Source organism: Leguminivora glycinivorella, chromosome 2 (assembly GCF_023078275.1).
Source record: "Leguminivora glycinivorella isolate SPB_JAAS2020 chromosome 2, LegGlyc_1.1, whole genome shotgun sequence".
In the NCBI taxonomy this organism is placed as follows: Eukaryota; Metazoa; Arthropoda; class Insecta; order Lepidoptera; family Tortricidae; genus Leguminivora; species Leguminivora glycinivorella.
The window spans coordinates 27,029,183-27,047,242 of record NC_062972.1 but is presented as its reverse complement, the minus strand read 5'-3'; the positions used below and the strand labels follow the sequence as shown (position 1 = coordinate 27,047,242).

At 35.8% G+C, this 18,060-nt stretch overlaps 1 protein-coding gene and 1 long non-coding RNA gene across 2 annotated transcripts in view; both read right to left on the bottom strand.

The window, feature by feature from the left end:
* Nucleotides 1–4,820: 4,820 nt before the first annotated feature.
* The window catches only part of LOC125236457, a 182,786-nt gene continuing 169,546 nt past the window's right edge, over nt 4,821–18,060 (bottom strand). The window contains 9 exon segments of the mRNA XM_048143271.1: nt 4,821–5,411; nt 5,920–6,057; nt 7,938–8,099; nt 9,287–9,411; nt 10,029–10,133; nt 10,692–10,791; nt 10,872–10,943; nt 11,536–11,637; nt 11,958–12,011. Of these exon segments, the coding sequence (XP_047999228.1) occupies nt 5,241–5,411; nt 5,920–6,057; nt 7,938–8,099; nt 9,287–9,411; nt 10,029–10,133; nt 10,692–10,791; nt 10,872–10,943; nt 11,536–11,637; nt 11,958–12,011 (1,029 nt within the window). The 3' untranslated portion in view covers nt 4,821–5,240.
* LOC125236502 lies at nt 6,223–7,292 on the bottom strand. The gene is made up of 2 exons (XR_007178212.1): nt 6,791–7,292; nt 6,223–6,586 (listed from the first exon to the last, which is right to left on the bottom strand). It is a non-coding gene; the product is annotated as an uncharacterized LOC125236502 (long non-coding RNA).

The window sequence follows — 18,060 nt, the reverse complement described above, 5'->3', positions numbered from 1 at the left end:
TTTAAAAATTACAGCCACTAAAATGACTGGGAAAAGTGAAACATCTAACAATAAATGTATTGTTCTTTTTGATCTAATAAATCTATATTAACTATATTTACTTCACTTAAACTAATATGAACAAGGCTTTGTTATATAATTTACTTGAAGGATAAGAAACATCTAAGATGAAATTTTAAAGTTCTACTTACAAAAGCTTACATATAAATAGCGAATGGCAGATACTGGTATATCTTAGTACCCCTAATATACCTAAAATCTATGCTGCCATCCACCTGGTTAGAATTGCTTATGACTAAGAATGAAATATTTTAAAATTTTATCACAAACAGCTAAATTCATAAATTATCGCCTTGTACTAATATTGCAAATCTTTACAATTTTTAGCGCGTTATGACTTTTGTCGCGATTTAAAAATATAATTAAAGATAACGCCTGCTTGAATATAATAGCAAGAGTTTTCACCTGTAGGTCAGACTAGTATATAAAATAAGGCGCTGCAGAATTTAGTACCATTCTATGTAACTAAAGTACCTACTACGGATTAAAACTGGGTGGTCACTTGTACCAAAGAAATAATATATAACTCCCTATAGACAGATAAAGTCCAAGAAAAAAACGTACCTCAGTACCATACAGAAAAAGGTACGGTGGCCTTGATGGCATTACACCTTTGGGGTACGCTCAGCTAATAGATGGCGCTAATATTAATATTTGACATTTTAAAACATATCAAGCTAAGAATATGGGCCAAATTGTCAAAACTGAGGTTCAAAAGTTTTAAGCCTGTGTCAAGAGATGGCAGTCTATGCACTGTGATTACACATTTTACTTCGACAGTACCTCTCTATAATACTCGATCCTCTTTGCTTGTACGTATATTAGGTACCTACACAAAATACAGTACAAGTATGTTATTAAAAAACATACCTAGGTGCATTTGTAATATTAGTTTAGGTACATAACCCAAATTGTACATAAAAATGTGACTTCAATAGTGCAACTGGGGATCGCAGGCATTACGTTATACCTATTATCAAACAATATCACATGAAAATATATAGTTTTCACAGAAGCTCTATAGAGGTCTTTTGTATTTTTTCTACAAGATTGCGCTAATACAATAATATAACTGTAACCACAGTGAATGCAGAAAAGTAGGCTGTCTTGATAAAAGTCTACCTTTGGTTGTAACATTGTATTGTTCTTTTAAAGATCGTAGACATTTATCATGTCACTTAAGGTTGGAATTTCTACCTACAAATAATTAGGAATTTAATGAAACGCTCTATAATTTTGTTTTCACTGTGTATTAACTATAATGATATCTCATACCCATCTTAGCCTAATTGTTAATTAAATTGTAGTTTTTATTAAATTTCATATCACAAAACAGAATATCACTTGATAAATATTAAGCAATAGGTAAACTGTTCAAGCAGTTTCACACTGTTACAATCCAATATCGGATTTAGGGAGAATGTCAAAGGTAAAAATCAAAGATGGCGTCCCTAATAATTATGTAGGATATCGGTCCTACATCCAATATAGGATCGGATAATGTGAAAATGCACTTACCTTTATGATATTTACGATGAAAGGTACCTTCAAATGATCAGAAGTGATCATAATTAAACTATGATGGGCATGAGCTATCACATCATTTTTAAATTTAATTCTAAGCTTATAGGAAACTTTTTACACTTTACAATGATTTAGAATTATGCTACGCAACATTTACAGTTTTTTCAACTGGTTATTTTATATTTACGGATACCAACTTATCATGACAGTACTCGTCGTCATCGAAATCAATCAGAAAAATTATGCTTTAATTTTGATTTAAACTTTCATACGGGAAGTAATCGCAAATTATTAAGTTTTTACTAACCTCCGACGTTTTAAGGACGGCGTTGTCCCCGTGGTCTCGGAGCAGACACGTCACTGTGCGTAGCCAAATGCACAAAACGCTCACGTTAATATATCTTTCGTAGCTATCTACCTCTATCGCTCTTGCGTATTGGCGCGACAGAGCCAGACTACATTTTTGCGGCGTTTCGGTAGCGTTTCGCGTTGGAGAAATGCCATTCGTCTACACCCTCAGAGGTAGATTCGCGATTACGTCCTGTTTAAAACATTAAGTAATGCTTTAATATTTTAAATATTTGACGTATTAGTAACGCGTTTGTTTAACGAAATGTGTACTTATAAAGTATTCGGTTTATATCGTATTCAGATCTACTTTTTCACATAATTTTACATTATCTTAAAGTTCGAATTGGCCGTATTTAAAAAGTTGTAAAAAATGCCAAAATATAAATGTTGGTCTTAATGCCCATAGGAGCATATTTGAGTTTGTAAATGTGTGGACATCATGCATTCATGCATTAGGTATACTTAAAGGTAATGTTTGCGTCCTAACAAAATAAATATTCACCTAATATGACTCTAAAAGTGAAAATTATTAGTATAGAGTGTAAAGTAAAGTAAATAATCGCTTGTCAAAACTAGAATTAGGCTAAGATATCTCTGTACCGGGAGGCACACAGTTAACAAATGTTATTTAATACGTCAGATCAGAATATTATTTCTGTTGTTTAAAAGAACATTTTCACAGCTACAAATTTGGTTCAGCCTAGCTCTAAAAAAACCAGGGTTGAGGTTCTTAAAACCTTTTAAACCTCGTTCTTGTTTATGTTTAGGTACTTTCGAGTTTAAAAAAGACATACCTATCAATAATCATGTAAAGGCTAAAATGATGACCAAGGACAGTCTGTTGGCACAATTCTATATAAAAAAAAACATTTATTAAAATCGCTCCCGACTTAATTTGGTATCTTTTTGGATGTAGTCGATTGATAGGGATTATTTATTTAATTATTAATGTTATGCATATTTAATTGCGACATACTTTCATATATTTATGTTGGAAAGTGAATATATAGGTATAATTCCTCTAGCTACAGAAGTTCATATACTTACATTTAAGTAGGTAAGGCTACGAAAAACTTCAACTATAAAGATTTACATTTATGTACTTTTTACAAAACCAAGATTTTAAGATAAAAAAATAGTTCAACATTTTTTCGCAGATTTTGATACTATCGGTATATTATTATTTATAAATAGCTATATATTTTTTTCTAGCACTCTAGCAAAAATTGCCTAAGATTAGTAAGAAAAGTTGTTTATTTTTCTACATAGGTGTGGACTAGAGGTTTCGTACTTTGAATATTTAATATTTAAACAAACTAAGATACTATAAATGTATTTTTTAATTATTTTAACGGGTATTTTAGTGCTTTATTTTTATATATGCATCTCCATTAAACTAATGTTAAATAAATTGGTTTATACGAAATTCTACCCATTCTATGATTATAAAAATCATAAACTAAAGGATCGAATAACAAAATCTAAATATTAATACTTACTGAAATCACGTCAATCCTACAAACCAAGGGTCATTTCGGCCTGTCTTAGAATTAACTTAGATTAACTCAGATCCCAAAATTGTACTCAAAATACTGATTCTCTAATTGCCTACAATGCAAGAAAAGTTTAATGACATAAAAAACTATAGGAAAACTGTAATTTTAAGTTACTTAAAACTTAAGTAGGTTTTTCTAGTTGATCAGATAAAGGTTTATTTACTCAATGGTTTTTAAAGTTTTATTTTTAATATTGTTTCGTTTCAGGTAAGTAGATTTCAACGGTAAATACCTACTACGAACAGAATCAAACAGAGTTATTTCCTGCAGTATAGTTTTACCTACAGCATTTTGTATTACAACAAAAGTTAATGACTACAAAAGGTTCATGTAACCAAACGACCCTATGCCTTTGGTTTCAATAATATTTGATTGGTAATTTGGTTGGTAAAGATAAAAATAAATTTAAAATAAATATTGTTATATAGTGTTACTCAATAGTAATCGACTGAGAACAGTATAATACGTATATTTTCTAAGCGGATATGAAATTTATTTTCAAAAGATATTTAATTATGTATATCTGAAAATCATAACAAATTCATTCAATAAGTTTCAAACTATCCACAGAAAGGCCTTTGAAATAATAATTAATACAGTGTATTGTCAATCCACTTTTCAAGTTACACTCGTGACAACCACTCATTATTTCATCTTCGCTTTATCGATATTAAAATGTAGCGGACTATAGGATTGTCAAAATATTGTGTCCCAATATCATTTGTAGCGACATTCTGTAACTGTAAAGTAAGGTAAGCTATAACAGTATTTCAGCCAAAATTCCGAAAAATCAATTTTGATAGACAAAACGTAAGCACGTGGGCTTGCTCCCCAATAAAAAAATAATTTGCGCGTTTTTCTACTTGAAATTCGTTTATTTTGATAACACTATGCATTGATGAAGTTTAGTTTAAATTACAAATAGATATGAAATCGAGGAATCAATGGTCAAATCCGATTGAAATTATTTTTCATTGAAATAAGAACGTTGCCGAAATTGTACATGGTTCGAATTTCAAAAACAAAATTTGCTCAACTTATTGGGTTCGACCAAATCACCACTAATTCCTCAAAATATGAGTTTACTTTAAAACAATTAAAACATTTCAACTAAGTGTTTTCACCGGTTTTGACAACCCTCCAGCCCTAAGAAAACAGTACTAGTACGATATTGTCCTACCTAGAGACGCCCTTTTCTATACCATTTAGGGCCACTTGCACCAACGAAAATGATTGATGATTTTATATGGAATTTGACAGATGACAGCCCACTAACCCTGCCGGCGTATCATGCTGCCAATTTTATCACTTATCCACGTGGATAAAGCATCCGTCACGCTTTAGCAAGTATGTCAGTGTGAGAGTGACAGATGTCTTATCCACGTGGATAAGTGATAAAATTGGCAGCATGATACGCCGGCTGAGTTAAGTGGTTGGTGCAAGTGGGCCTTACATGACTTAACTCTTTTATACTTTCAGATATTTAGAAGAATAATAACATTCAAACTATAATACTATATTGCCAACCACCCAGGCATCAAAACCTGCCAATAGAATTGCGATTTGATCTGAGAAAAAAAAAGATCCAAATTAGAATAGAACAACAGACTTTTTATAGGCGTCTGGCCGGATAGAGGGCATCCATAAACCATAAATAACACCAGCTCGGTAATCGTATCACAAAGTAAAGTTTTTGTCCTTATAAATACCTAAAAGTACACACTAGATGGCGGTAACTCTGTCAACTTATTATCTGACTATCTTGAACCTCTTGACTTTGATCTGTGCCTTGTTGGCGCACAGCTTCAGCGCCGTGGCCGCCGCTACGTAGTCGCCTTGAGAAACGTCCTTTCCGTCCACGGATACTAGGAAGTCGCCTTTCTGGAGACGGCCGTCTAGATCCGCGGGGGAGCCGGGTAACTGCAATAAGAGTAAGTAGTGTGATGATCTGACTATTGGGAAGCAGTTTTAGTGGCTGGAGGTAATTTTACTATTTCATAAATAAGTACCTACGAGTAGTTTATTTTTACAAGGCAATAGTTTATAAATAGCATTAACCTTTTACAAAAAATGTAACAGTTATAGTCAATCGGTCTCAAGGGCAGCCATTTATATAGGTTTCTTGTCTACCAAATCTGACAAACCGTTGGTTTTCTTTAATCTGCTGCCAAAAATGTGCCAGAATTCATGTGAATGGGGATCCCTATATATGATCGGTCTCAAGGACAATCCCTTAAATATCTTGTCTACCAAATCTAACAAAGCTTTGAGAATGTTTTGTTCGTATTAGAAATGTATAATAAATATCGGAGGGATCTATGATAATAAAAATCCAAGCTCAGATGAAGTTTTAAAAGATTACTTACGAGTATATTGCCTAAACTGTTGCATGGTTTCATATATGTACTTAAGACTATAAGACCCTTACCAGATCCCCGAGGTAGACTCCCGTGCCTTCCACCGGTGCGATGCAGGTCAGGCCCAGAGTCTTACCCGCTTTGCGCGACAGTTCCACTTCCACCTCCGTGAAGGGAATGGGGTCTGGACGGAATACTGTTAGCTTCAGCTGGAACACATAAAACATATCTTTAATAGTTTAGTTCTTTAAATTAAGTGTTGTTATTATAAGGTTTTGATACCACGTCAGAATAACCGCTTTATTATTTCATGAAAGTCAAAAACAGATGGGTGGTTCTTTATTAACTAAATTAAATTACATGGACTTAGTGTATGGTTCTTGTCTCCTAGCAAAAACGAAACGACTCATTCAGCGGGTACAAAATGCGTGTGCTCGTTACTGCTTCAATATCCCACCAAGAGCCCATGTAACTCCGTTTTTGAATGATCATAACATTCTTAAAATGTTGCACCGTCGCAAACTTCATCTGGCTTGTCTTCTTTTTGGTACGATTAAATACAAATCTCCGTCATATCTTTTTGAGAAGCTATCATGGATGTCCACTCGTAGATCGTTAGGGGCTCGTAACTGCAGTGTTCAACTGGTGACGCCTCGACACACCTCAGCAGCATTTCGTGGTAGTTTTAAGTACTTGGCCAGTCGCTGCTGGAACAACATTCCTCCTCCCCTCAGGAACCTGCAAATTAGTATCAAATCTTTTAAAACCAAACTTCAGTTATGTATACTTCAGCACCAGCGGCAGCAGGAAGCTTTCCGAAATGACACAAGTTTTTTGTAGTGTTCTTAATCAATACTTTCAAGTAACTGTGTTAAGTGCTTGCTACAATTTGTACAAATGAGCAAGCCAATTAATTAGTTAATTAGGTAGTAAAAGGCATACCTGTTTTATGTCCTTTCTTTACAGACACAGCCAAAGCGCACTTGTTGATCTCGTGTCCGCGTTTTCGCAATTTATTGCCGCATCGTAACTTGTGGGTATAATTGTTGTAACCCAATCGTCACTTATATAGGTGATAACTGTATGCATATTGTTTCTTGGCACTTCGGAGCACACACGCTTCGGCAACGTAAACGCTTTTGTAACAAAGAACTTAATCAATGTATTATTGCACTTATCTTTCCGTGTAACGAGTTAACGTTATGCTTGTTCCATGTAGTTATTACTTTTTTAGCAGATTGAACTGTTTGAAATGTAGAATTGTAATTTTATATCAATCGTGAAACGTGCAACATGGTTTTCGTTTTCTCAGTTCTCAAATGTCATATGAATGTCATCATGACACCTAACCCATCGTGCAGCGCGCAGGCGCAACAAGATGGCGTCGACCCAAGAATGACAAATGGGCGCGTTCAAGTTATATTAAGGCCGAGTTGCACGTTTGCGTCCGTGGCCCACAAATGGTGTCGCCGGAAGACCAGCGCTGACTGTATGGTTAGCATTATGCTGAGGCGGGACCATTTCGTGGTAAACGATAATTTTTATATTATGTTTTAATAAATAAATGTTTGTATTTTTAATACCTATTGTAATTTACCACGAATAAACGATTTCTATTCTATTCTATTTCTTTTCATTTGACTTAATCATACTTTGAACGTCAACATAATTCTCATGGCAAAGTAATTATTTGCTGTGAAGTGCTGATATTTACATAATTATATACCCATAGGCTGACAGTCGTCAATTGGAACCCTAGGCCACTCTACAACCATGTCAAAATGACAAGCAGTAAGAGACTTCTTACATTCTGATTTATAACGTCACTATGACGTAGTTCTACAGTGGCCAAGGGTTCCAATTGGTTGACTGTACATGCGATAAGATCCTTAGCCTTATGCTGGATTGTAAAAAGCTAAAGCTACCTTGTTTTTTTCTTGACCTAACACTTTTAAGAACAGTCACAAACATTTACATTTGTATGAATAGGTACTAAGCTGACAGCCTTGCTGACTTCCTAGTTTGAAGTACATAAAATTCCACATTTGGTTAATGAGGATTGTAATAAAGACTCATTTAGTTTATTTACCTTAGGCGCTCGCTGCTTGATGCTCATAGCGATTCGTTCGTAAGTCATCTCTTTGGTGATATGGATGCCGTTGCATTCCACGATCTGGTCTCCAACCTTCAGCCGCCCGTCCTTGGCTATCGCACCTTTCTTATATATATCTAGGATCACCGCCGCTGCTCCCTGAGAAAACGTGTTAAAATAATAAGTTTTGTTTAATGCAAATAATGTAATACATACATACATACATACATACAATCACGCCTGTATCCCATAAAGGGGTAGGCAGAACACATGAAACTACTAAAGCTTCAGTGCCACTCTTGGCAAATAAGGGGTTGAAAGAAAACGAAACTGTGACATAATAATAATGTAATATGTAAATGTAATATTTATTATTATTTTAAGTGGCTTAGAATTAAATAAGAATCTTGTATCATAGAACTTTGGTAGCAGTCAACGAAAAATAGGGGTATCTAATCTAAAAGATGAAGGAAGAAAGTGTGGAAATATTAAATTTGTTGAGTGAGATCTTGATATCTCAGATGGCAGAAAATGAGACCGAATGAATAGTGAAGATTCAGAATGAATAGTGACTTAGTGTCGTGAAATCAAGACTCAATCAAGTCAGTGAATTGATGATTTTTAGTCCTTAATTGGTAAACAAAACCAGACTAAAGCTCTAAACTCATATTTCAGCTCGAAAAATAGGTGCGAGGCTAAAACTAAATACACAATATTTATGAAACACAGACTAATATCAGTTAAATTAAATACTTGTATTTAATTTGGGAAGTATCTGAAACGATGTTTACCACCGGAGTTCAAGGTTCTTTCGAATTTGCATGTATGCCGTTTGGACTTAAAATGCACCAGCCTGTGAGGTGAAAAAAGTGGGGACATTTCATGAGCTATCCTGTACCAACGCATTTTTTTTCTTATAAACGTTATTACCTCACTACTTTTATTGTCTTCTATTTTTACAGATAGGGCATTTTTACATCCAATGGGACAGAAAAAATAAGGAACCGGTGGCCCAGCGGTGAGAGCGTGCGACTTTCGAACCGGAGATCACGTGTTTGAACCCCAACTCATACCAATGAGTTTCTACCTGAACTTGTGTGCGAAATGTCATTGGATATTTGCCAGTCCGCTTTTCGGTGAAAGAAAACATCGTGAGGAAACTGGACTAGTTAGTCTAGTTAGCCTTCGGGTTGGAAGGACAGATGACAGTCGCTTTCGTAAAACTAGTTCAAACGCCAAATCTTGGGATAAGTTTTCAATCTGGACGTGGCTAAAAAATTACTAGGAGTGCAGCTCTACAGGGTAGGTTTATTGGTTTCACGTCGAGAGTATATAATGTTACTTACATTGATTAAAGTATCACTGCCACCTAGTAGGACGACGCCCAGAATCTCGTTGGCTGCATTAATTTCTATGACCGTGTCGTGATTTGGAATGGGTTGACACGTTGCAGGGTCGGGAGGTGGTTCCGCTGGAAAAAACAAATTGGAATAGTTGCAATAGGAAGTTGGAATATTCAATACAATTGTCAATCTCCTGTTTTTCCGTACTAATACAAAACCACCAACAGTTCCGAGTGTGTAGTAACAGCACAGCGTGCTAAGGGATTCTAAGGAAAATAATTATAAATTATGTTATATCAATTCATAACAGGCAAACTCTGATGGTCTAACGAGTAGACGTAGTAGACAACCTGACCAGTGAGCGCGAGTGTGACTTACAATAGGGAGGTAGAGATTTTCAAACATCGTAAAGGGAATCTCATTAATCCGTATAGGCCTAGTTTATTTTTGTGTTGGCGGCGTGCACACACAAGTAAGAACCCTGCGAAGGATACGGACGAGCCTTGCTCATGCGTATATCTGCCGCCATCTGTTTCCCTTAGTCGCCTTATACGACACCCACGGGATGAGATGGGGTGGTGCTATTATTTTCTGATGCCGGCATCACACGGCACCGGCCTGGTTTCGCCTATAGATTTTAAGGCCAATTCTCTCAGTGACTATCAAGGGAAACCAAGGCACATACGAGCCAGGTAAAAAGACATGAGGGAGATGATTTATTATTATATAATATTTTTTGCTATACCTTTCACAGGAGAAGGTGCCGGCCTCGGCGTGGTAGGGCGGGAAGCGCCTGCCTTGCCAGCGTCTGGGGTTTGGTTCCTGCTAGCTGGTCGTGACGCTGCGTTGGCTGTGAATAGATTTTCCAGTAGGTTAGGCCACTATCACTAGAATTATGACAAATATAAAAATGCTAATTATATCTTTGTAGATGAAAAATTCTTATCTTGAATTCCACTGCTAATTTGCTAACCCCCTTATTCGTAAACGTATTCTAAAGTTATCAAGCCGATAAAGTTTGCTTGTCCCTTTCCGATGTATTGGTGTGATAGAAAAGGACAAACGAACTTTAACAGCTTGATATCTTTAGAGTACGTTTATGAATAAGGGGGTAAGTATATAATTTTTACACTATTATGGTAACTCTGTATGCCAATTTTTGAAATTTGAGAAAGTAATAGCTAACCATAACAGATATGGCGCAGTACAGAGCGATCAGCTGTAAAAGTAGGGGCAATTTTTATTCTCAGCAAGACTAACACTGAACTTATATGAGATTTTCGTGACCTTTATGCCATCGAGCAACGTCAAAAAATTATGGTATTTGCTCTGGTGGTAGAAGGACAAAGCGTTGTCTGTCTGAAATTTACGTACAGTAAATTATATCATAATAAGTAGGTGTTCTTACCAGCTGAGCCGCTGGCATCATCAGTCTTATCATCTTTCTGGTTGGGGCTACACACTGTGAGCACCACAACTCCCTCAGTGTGCTTCAACTTTGCCGCTGCCTGGAAGAATTAATACCAAACTTATTGAAATTATCTAAGACACAAATAGAGAAGTCAAAGAAAGTATATAGAGAACTTACTGCATCGTAACTGCAACTCAATAAGGAATCTCTGTTCACAGCCAATATCATGTCTCCTATTTGAAGACCGCCCTGAAAAATAATAACATTAAAGTATAAGTGATATATAAACTACTACATATAATCAAAAATGAGGCTTAAGGACCTGTATAGAAGAATAATAGTGCTACAATAGCTTAAGGATGCGAGAGGATCGGGCAGTTAAGAGGGCATACTTGGGGCGACCAACTGGACGCCGTTCTGTTGGTATCCGTAAATATCGTTAGGTAGATAAAGTGGAAGCAGCTCTCCGTGAACTCGGCGTCAGCAAAAGCTGAAGTGACATCGCTCTGGGTCGAGCATAGTGGCGTACTCTTGTGTTAGATGTCAAGACTGATTTTGTGTCAGTGCTTTAATTTATAAAAGAAGATTCAAGTTTATAAATTTAAATAGATATCACACACGAAAGAAAAAACGACAAGGCCCACTGGTGGCCGAGCCGGGAATCGAACCCGGGTCTTCAGCTTACGCTTGAAAAAAAGAACAAATCGAAAAATATCCAATAAAATAATTTGATTTGTTCCCTAGTTGTAAAGATTCAAGTTTACTTGGACAAAATTCGAAACAGAAACGTTTTGTACGTAAGTTGTTTATACTGTACTGTGCTAAAATTATTGACAGTCACCTGTTCGGCAGCGCTGCCCTCTTGTAGGTCGGAGACGAAGATTCCCCGGCCGGCTTCTGTGTGCCGGCCCTCGATGATCATAATGCCGAGGCCAGAAGGACCCTGGAAAATAATAACGAGGGTTTCACTTGTCTTTTACTTTTTTTTCTACAAATAAAATATTAATAGGATATAATGTAAGTCAAATTTGCGCTCAATATATTTTTCAAGCGCTGGTGGTGGCCTAGCGGTAAGAGCCTGCGACTTTCAATCCGGCGGAGGTCGCGGGTTCGAAGCCGGGCTCGTGCCAATGAGTTTTTCGGAACTTATGTGAGGAATGTATTGTATTTGCCAAATATATTAGTCAAATTTCATAGTTCTAGTCAACGGTAAGTAACCCATGAATTTGAGGTTTTATTATACTCTTATGAAAGCGAACTTACCTTTTTGATGGTAATGTCGCGGACTCCTTTGTAAGCAGCATACTTGTCCTCCGACTGGAAAAGAATAAAAAAAACTATTGTAATTTGATGGTAATGATTATCTGGCCACCTTCATAAAACAAGATTCAATCAAAGAGCCGTTAAATAACGTAATTCTGTCGTAGAAATGCGACTTTTATATTGTAATATGTATTATGGTGTTGTTTTATGTTTGACACTTATGTCTGATTAACTTGCTGCGACTCAGAAACTGCACGTTGAAAGGCCAACAACACGCCTTCAACCCTTCTGATGTTTCGGGTGTTCATGGGCGGTAAGTATTTGGCGATTTTGAAAAATGTAGGGGCGAAGGTTCATCGTCCTATAAAACATTTGAATTTCGAGCCTTTTTTAGTGACAAGATTTACTTGACAGTATAGTACTTATACATAGTATATATGTATGTACGTTAGGCAAGTATTATTGATATTAAATTTAAAATAGGTATTCCAAAGGAAAACTCACAAAAAATATGTAAGTTTTCAAACCCTTCTACTTTCGGAGAACTCAAAAGGTCAACTCACGAAGATAAGACAGGCTTCCCATGACATTTAGGTTAAATTTAGCCTGATCACTACCTACGCAGTTCTTGAAACAAAAGCATCAATTTACCCCGATTAAATAAATACTCGTAATTATCCGTAAGTACCTAAAAATAAATCTATTTGTGGATATTTCCTTGTATTGAAAAATGGAAGTGTCTTAGTGCGTTTTCACATTATCCGAACCGATATCGGATTTCGGAAGGATTTTAAAGGAAAAAAACCGGCCAAGAGCGTGTCGGGCCACGTTCAGTGTAGGGTTCCATAGTTTTCCGTATTTTTTTCAAAAACTACTGAACCTATCAAGTTCAAAACAATTTTCCTAGAAAGTCTTTATAAAGTTCTACTTTTTCGCACTTTTTTTTCATTTAGAAGCGATTATTTCCGAAAACATTAATATTATCAAAAAACGATCTTAGTAAACCCTTATTCATTTTTAAATATCCTATCCAACAATATATTACACGTTGGGGTTGGAATGAAAAAAAATATCAGCCCCCACTTTACCTACATGTTTTACCCTAATAAAACATTTTTTCGATTTTTTTATTTTTGCATTTTGTTGGCGTGATTGATATACATATTGGTACCAAATTTCAGCTTTCTAGTGCTTACGGTTACTGAGATTATCCGCGGACGGACGGACGGACGGACGGACGGACAGACAGATAAGCGTTCCTAGTTGACTACGGAACCCTAAAAATCCAAGATGGCGCCTGTAATGTATGGGATATCGGCCCGACATCCGATATCGTATCGGATAATGTGAAAACGCACTTATGTATGCTAGGTTTATTGGTTATCAATGAATGACATTAAGTACACAAGTAGACTTTTTCGTGAAACATATTCAAATATTTAAATATACGGATGTACTCCGATCATCATTGTTAATTTGCATACAGCGTGTTTATTCCATACGGGCGAATATCTACATGATTTTTTTTTAATAGATGAAATATTTTTATCAATAGATAATAATTCAGCACGCAATGTATTATGTCCACAACAATTAGCGTACCTACCTATTAGGTACGACATGACGTTTATGTCATTTCAAATTAAGTTAAAAAAATGTATTACTATTAATTAATAACACTTTTTAACGAAATGATTATCTTATACAATTTGTATGATCAGATGCTATAACTGGATACGTAATTCGCCCGTATGGAATCCACACTCCGCTGTATATTCCTGATGTTCTACTATTATTTAATCTAAATATATAAAAGAAGAAACTGGCTGACTGACATATCAACGTGCAGCCGAAACCGCTGATTCTAGAGATTAAAAATTTGGCACGACGGCACGTAGGTTCCTTATAAGGTGTAGAGGAGCACTAACAAAAATTTTTTCAAAAGAATCTCCCAAAGGGGTGAAATGGGGGTCCAAAGTTTGAATAATAATACTTTTAGTACGCTGGCGAAGCCGCGGAAAAAACAAGTAAGGTACAGCCGGGCAAATCTCGACTGGAGGGCCATTGTAACTAATCCATTTTTTTCCATTATTACACTATGATGTTCAGTACTCAATCTATGATGTTCAATACTCTATTTAATAATGCAAACATTGTAAAACATGAAAAAAATGGATCAGTTACATTTGCCCCCCAGTCGAGATTTGCCCCGCTGTACCTTAAGTATTTATTTATTAAAACTTTATTGCACATTTAAAAAATAATACAAATAGCGGACTTAATGCCTTCAGGCATTCTCTACCGGTCAACCATAGGGCAAAAAATAAATTCGCGAATATAATTTCATTTATTTTATTTATATAACTGTATGGTTATATGTATATTGTATACCCTTGTAAACGTCACACTTACGTAGGTATACTAACAGGATTCACTGTGCTAACAAGTGCTAACTTAGTAACAGCACAACTAGAAGGCCTACCGCGAACCTCGTTCGACTCATCTCCCTGTCACACTTATGTACAAATTCACAAGTGCGACAAAGAGGCAACACGACGAACTTGATTCGCGGTAGGCCCCTCGAAGACCGAATCACAAGCACTACAGACCTTCACCTTTGGTGTTAAGGTCTTTGTTATATAAATCACGCTCTTGTTTCGTGAACTCCTACTGTGTATCCATAACTCGTAATATATTGCTGAAAATTGCTCACATCTAAAAATATATGTTTATTTACTTACCTATACTTGTAACAATTATCTAAGGTACAGCGGGGAAAATCTCAACTGGCGGGCAATTGTAACTTTTCCATTATTATACTACTAAGTTCTTGAGTTCTACATGTATCCACTGAAAACGCCTATCATATATATATAACCGGTGGACACTCTATTAAATAATGCAAACATTGTAAAACATGGAAAAAATGGACTAGTTACATGCTCCCCAGTTGAGATTTGGCCCGCTGTAGGTACCTTATGTTTTTTTTGGACCGAAATAATTTGTATGTTCATTTAGGTTTAGTACCTACTCATTATAATATTTGCCAAAAAGGATGCTGATAATTATAACATTTAGTTTTAATAAAGCACCATCCGTTTTCGATTAACTGTTAATCAAATAACCTTAAACATGCAATGTAAGTAATGTTACGGTTATCTAATAACCTATTAGCTACCGGAAACGAGGTCAACTGTTTCGCTGCAGAGAAATTTAGATGACATTATGTTTCCCAAAAATAGATATGTAAATAACCTAACCACAAAATTACAATTTTGAAAAACCTCCGACCGCGACATAGTAGACCGATTTTCATGAAACATGGCTAAAAAAACTCCCGACTAACTCTGCTTTCAGACAAAAAAATTAAATCTAAAACGGTTCATCCGTTCGGTAGCTACGATGCCACAGACAGACATACACTCACACTGAGAGAAAATACAACCAGTTTTCATGTTCGCTCAACAAGTTTTTTGGTTAAAATAGCGCCTACGTGCTCTTTGGTTCAAACAACAAGCTACTTGTCATTTGAATCGGCAATATATTTGAATCAACAAGTCGATTTTATAAAAACAACCTGACACATATTGTTTTAAACATACGTTTGGCTGATTCAAACGAATAAACCGCAACAAGTCGAACTTGTTACATTCACAATGCAAATTTCTCTCAGTGCACAAATAGACAGACAGACAGACACGTCAAACTTATAACGCCCCTTCGTTTTTGCGTCGGGGGTTAAAAAAGCCTGACCAAAACTATTTTCTTCATACTAAACTGAACTGTCGCCAGCGCAGTTCTTGACAATTAGTCATATAAATATTTCTGGCCAGGCTTTACGTGGAACACCCCACTGAACGTGGTCTAGTCTGTCCTACCCTTAAGACTCAGACAGCGCACAAACTCGCATACAATTTTAATTCCATTGCTGATTGAAGTTACATACAATAGGCTAGTTTCCTACAAGTCAAGTCAGCTTCTTTTTAAGGGTGCTTTCGAGAAAAACGTCAAAATAATGTAAAATTGATAGTTTTAGTCGGTGAAATACTACACTTTCCGTTAATAGATATATTTAATTGAAGTTTCAATTAAACCATCTTTTTCTACTCCCGTACTGTTATTCGTGAGTTACATGGTCGTGCATAGAACTTAAAAACCCTACATAAAAGATGTCAGGACAAGTCTATCTAGTCTATACCCTGAAAACATTTAGTAGAAGTAGCACGATATAGCTGTTACAGTTCAGTAAATACATTGCTACCAACTTAACAAACCAATTCGCAGAGTCGAGACTCCTTCGTTTGCTGCTGCGTTCATTGCCGACGCGTCGAATCGCATTCAAATGTATGAGAACTCGATTCAACTCGGCTCGATTCGTCTTAGTGGCCAGGCTTCAAAGAACCATACCATAGACAGTTTTATTTTCATGTTTACACTCAAACTGCATATTCAAAATGGTAGGCGGTCCACTAGATAACTAAGATGACTGAAAGTAGGTATTTGTTGATTTATAATTTTCTTTCAAAATAAGTGCTTGGTCGTAGAAAAAGTATTGTATGCAACGGTGTTTAACTGAGTCAAAAAATGCTCGTGGCGTCTTTATTAACAATTTTCGGCTTCGCCTCAAATTGTTACCCACGCCACTCACCTTTTTTGACCTCTTTTAACCACCAGTTGCATAAAATACTATAATATCTGGATTTTTATCAGACGGGATTTTTAAAAAGCTAGCTCACAAAAGTTTTTTTCTCTGATGCACGTTTAGAAACACCCGCGTATAGCGTTGAATGAGTCGATCTTATTTGTAAAATTTTGAAAATTTTGAATATTAAAATTAGTGAATTTATAATACGTATATTCTGTACTACCATATTCTAAGACTACATTTTTATTATAAGGTTTGTTGAAAAAGAGTAAACGAGGCTAAGACGAATTCAATGTTTTTAAGAATTTACCTAAAATTAAGTGACAATTTCTTTGAAAATCTACATCGTATCGAAGTAATTTTTGTACAAAAATAATCTGCAACGTTTTCTTACATTTCTCTTATGCCTCAGTGATTATAAATTTCTATTATATATTTTTGGTGATTTTTTTGAAAACGAGCCTTCACCGTCGCAATTATTACCACTTCTTGACATTTTCTCATATTTTGTTAGACCAAGTAGAAAAAGTCCTACAATATGTTATAAATTTGTAAACTACTCGTAAAGCCCTTTAATTTGATACCACACACGGTATGATTAATCGCTCGGTTGCCATTTCACTATTTTTCACATGAAAGCCCTCTTAAGGCTCACTTAGACAGCGCACAAACTCGCATACAATTTTAGTTCCATTGCTGACTATTGAGGTTACATACAATAGGCTAGTTTCCTACTAGTCAAATCAGCTTCTTTTTAAGAACTGTCAAAACGATTTGCTAATATGGAATTACTATAAAATGAAATACTGAGGAGTGGCATCACATTCAATTCATTTACTTTTTATCTTTCTCTTTGACTTATTAAATAGAAATTATGTTTAAACATAACTACAGTAGTAACTGTCCATATATTTTATTCTAATTTTGTATCGGAAACTAACCTATTCTGTAAACCAATCAAAATCATTTATTTATTCGTATCGTAGGTATACAGTCATGTTAGAAAATAGAAACATATTAGAACGTGAAATTTTACTTAAATATCTAGACTAAGAGCAGTCAGCCATTTTGTGGCTTCGTCGCACAGGGTGATCAGGTCTTCGGGAGGGCCGGCATAGCGTGTTATAGGGCAGTCTTGAATTATGTGCTGGATGGTTTGGGCTTCCGCACCGCAATCGCAGGCTGTCAAAACCATAATAATATGCCTCGTATGCATCATGTAAATGGGTCCTTAGTCGTTGCTAAAACGATACCCTTTTATGGAAGCAACTTTAAAGAAAGTATATATTTGCGGGCAGCAGACGGTCTCGTGCCGTTTGCACACCTGGCCAGCCACCTGTATAAATGTTTGTCTGTCTGTAAGGGGCACACAAACAGCATGCGCATAGCGATACGTTTTCTATGAACTTGGGACGCCATTCATCGTTTATTTTTCATTAAAATATTTTTAACCCCCGA